The following is a 2,375-nucleotide window of genomic DNA, read 5'->3' on the forward strand; positions in this document are numbered from 1 at the left end:
GCAGGGGGAGTGACCCTCTCCCCTCCTCCCCTTCTCCTCAGCAGCCACAGCACTCTTAGAAAAGGATTTTATTCTGAATCAAAAAAATAATTTACCCCCCATTGCACCCCCAGTCCCGAGCCCCCCACCCCCAGAGCACCAGGGACAAAGATCCCACCAGGGAGAAGGAAAACACAAGGGAAGGGGGGGTTTCTGCCCTGCCCTGAGCCCCCTCAGGCCTGGATGCCCCCCGAGGTAGTCAGCACCCCCTCCGCCTTCCCCACAGCCAGAAGCTGAGGGAAAAGTGTAACAGAATCCGGGAACAAGGGGAATGGGGCCCTGGGCAGACCCCAAACCCCTCCAGGAGCTCCAGTCAGACCCCAAACTGCAGGGCAGAAAGGGGTGAAGGCGGTGGTGGAGTGTCCAGCTCTGCTCACTCCTCAGGGGGCACCTGCAGTGCTGAGTAGAGCATCACCCGGCCCTCGGGCTCCTGCTTACCTGGGGAGGGTAAAGGGTGTGAGTGTGGGGGGAGTTCTGGGGTGGGGGCGGTTTGGGGGTTCGTGGAAGCCCCCGGGAATGCAGCCCCAGTTCAGTGAGATTCATCCACCCCCACCCTGGTGCCTCTGGGCCCCCCAGCCAAAAGAGGCCCCCCTGAAGTGCCCCCCACTCCCCCAGCCCCCCTTACAGGAGAGGCACTTGAGGACGTTGTGGAAGGAGCCGCCGGCGGTGCCGAAGGCCCAGAGGCCGGTGCAGAGCGTGAGGATGAGGATGGGCCCCAGGCTGGCCTCGTACCAGGGGTTCAGGAAGGTCTGGGGGATGCAGAGAGACAGGTCACATCCCCCACCAGCTCCCCCAGCCCCCCCAAACAGCCACGGCAGGGAAGGGGGTGCCAGGCCCTGCACAAACCCAGCCTGGACCCTGCTGAGCCGCATCCCCCTCCTCTGGACCCCAGCAGATCATCCCCCATGTGTGCCCCCAAATCCTGCCCCAGCGTCCTCCCCCACCAGGGGTTGGGGCTGCTCAGGGGGGTGTAACTCACCCCGCAGCCCCAGCGGGGAGTGAGGGGGTCCCCGGTGCCCCCTCCAGAGGACTCACCAGCCCCGAGACGAGCAGGTGGCCGCCCACCACCAGCCCCAGGCCCCTGGCGCGGCGCCGCTCGCAGGCGTCGAAGAAGATGATGCCCCAGAAGGTGTGGAGCAGCACCAGGGCCATGGTGAGGAAGGCTGCGGGGAGAACCACGGTGCCTCAGACCCACAGCCTTCCTCCTCCTCCTCCTCCTCCTCCTCCTCCTCCTGACCCCCCGGGCTCACCAGAGGTGATGAAGTAGTACGGGGAGTCCCCGTGGATCCCCACCGTGCCCGGCCCCGCCGACTCCACCAGGATGTTGATGACGGAGAAGACGCCGCTGATGATGCCAAAGGAGAGCCCAGACACTGCGTGGGGAGCCGGGGGTCAGGAGAGCCCCCCCCTCTCCCCGTGCCCTCCACAGCCCCCGGGCTGGGAGAGCCGGGACAGCCGCGTCAGCTCCGCCCCGGAGCCCGCGGGGCCGCTCACCGTAGGCCATCTGCCGCAGGGAGATCGGGGACCGCCCATCCTCGCTCAGCATCGCCAGCCCCTCATCCGCCTTCCTGCCCCGCCGGGAGACAGCCTGAGCCCCAATCCCGCGGGGCAGGGAGAGCAAACACCGCCCCTCCCCGCAAACAGACCCCGCGGGGCTCCCCCGCACCCTCGGGGACCCCCGGGAGGGCTCTCACTTGAGCATTTTGAAGCAGGCGAAGCGGCACAGCTCCTGCAGCAGGACGGCGCCGGCGGCCCCGGGCAGCAGCAGCAGCGCCGCGTCCTCCCGCCCGCTCAGCCGCACCCACACGGCCCAGAGCAGCGAGGCGGCGAGCAGAGACAGCAGCCACAGAAACGCCCTGGGGGAGGCGGAGGGGGGGACGGGGGACACGGACACCGGCATCAGGCGGGGCTGCCCCCGGTACGGCCGGGCTGGGACATCCCCCCCTCAGCTGCAGGGAAATGAGCCCTGAGCGCTCTCTGAGCCCCCCGAGCTGCCTCCTCGCCCTCAGCGCTCCCTCACAGCCCCCCCTCAGCCGCCAGAACCCCGGTGTCCCCCGGTGTCCCCTCAGCATCCCCACAACGGCCCTCGAGGCTCCTCAGAACCCCCCCCAAGGCGCTCCATACCCCCTCTGCGGCCCCCCCCAGGCCCCGCTCGGCCCCCCGCGCTCACCCCGCCACCAGCACGATGACCCGCAGCGGCTCGGCCGCCACCGTGAGCAGCAGCAGCGCGGCCGCGGGGCCGAAGGCGATGGCGGCGCACCCGACGAACACGGCGGCGCCCATGGCGGCCGCGCCGCGGCGCCCCCTGCCGGCCCGGAGGACTCGCACTCAAGGTA

The 2,375-nt window shown here is 69.6% G+C and overlaps 1 protein-coding gene across 2 annotated transcripts; it reads right to left on the reverse strand.

Moving 5' to 3' along the window:
- Positions 1 to 378: 378 nt before the first annotated feature.
- On the reverse strand, positions 379 to 2,322 carry LOC114072876 (gamma-secretase subunit APH-1A-like). Of its 2 annotated transcripts, XM_027910702.1 has the most exons (7): positions 2,210 to 2,322; positions 1,734 to 1,895; positions 1,534 to 1,607; positions 1,290 to 1,412; positions 1,075 to 1,202; positions 665 to 788; positions 379 to 477 (listed from the first exon to the last, which is right to left on the reverse strand). In XM_027910702.1, exons 1-7 carry the CDS (start codon positions 2,320 to 2,322, stop codon positions 413 to 415), a joined length of 789 nt encoding a protein of 262 aa, XP_027766503.1. In that variant the 3' UTR covers positions 379 to 412. The 2 variants fall into 2 exon arrangements, with proteins under 2 accessions (XP_027766503.1, XP_027766502.1); XM_027910701.1 differs by lacking the exon at positions 1,734 to 1,895.
- Between the last annotated feature and the right edge of the window lie 53 nt (positions 2,323 to 2,375).

The sequence above is a fragment of the Empidonax traillii genome, unplaced genomic scaffold (assembly GCF_003031625.1).
Source record: "Empidonax traillii isolate 1590-97213 ecotype Southwest subspecies unplaced genomic scaffold, ASM303162v1 scaffold4292:size9790, whole genome shotgun sequence".
NCBI lineage: Eukaryota > Metazoa > Chordata > Aves > Passeriformes > Tyrannidae > Empidonax > Empidonax traillii.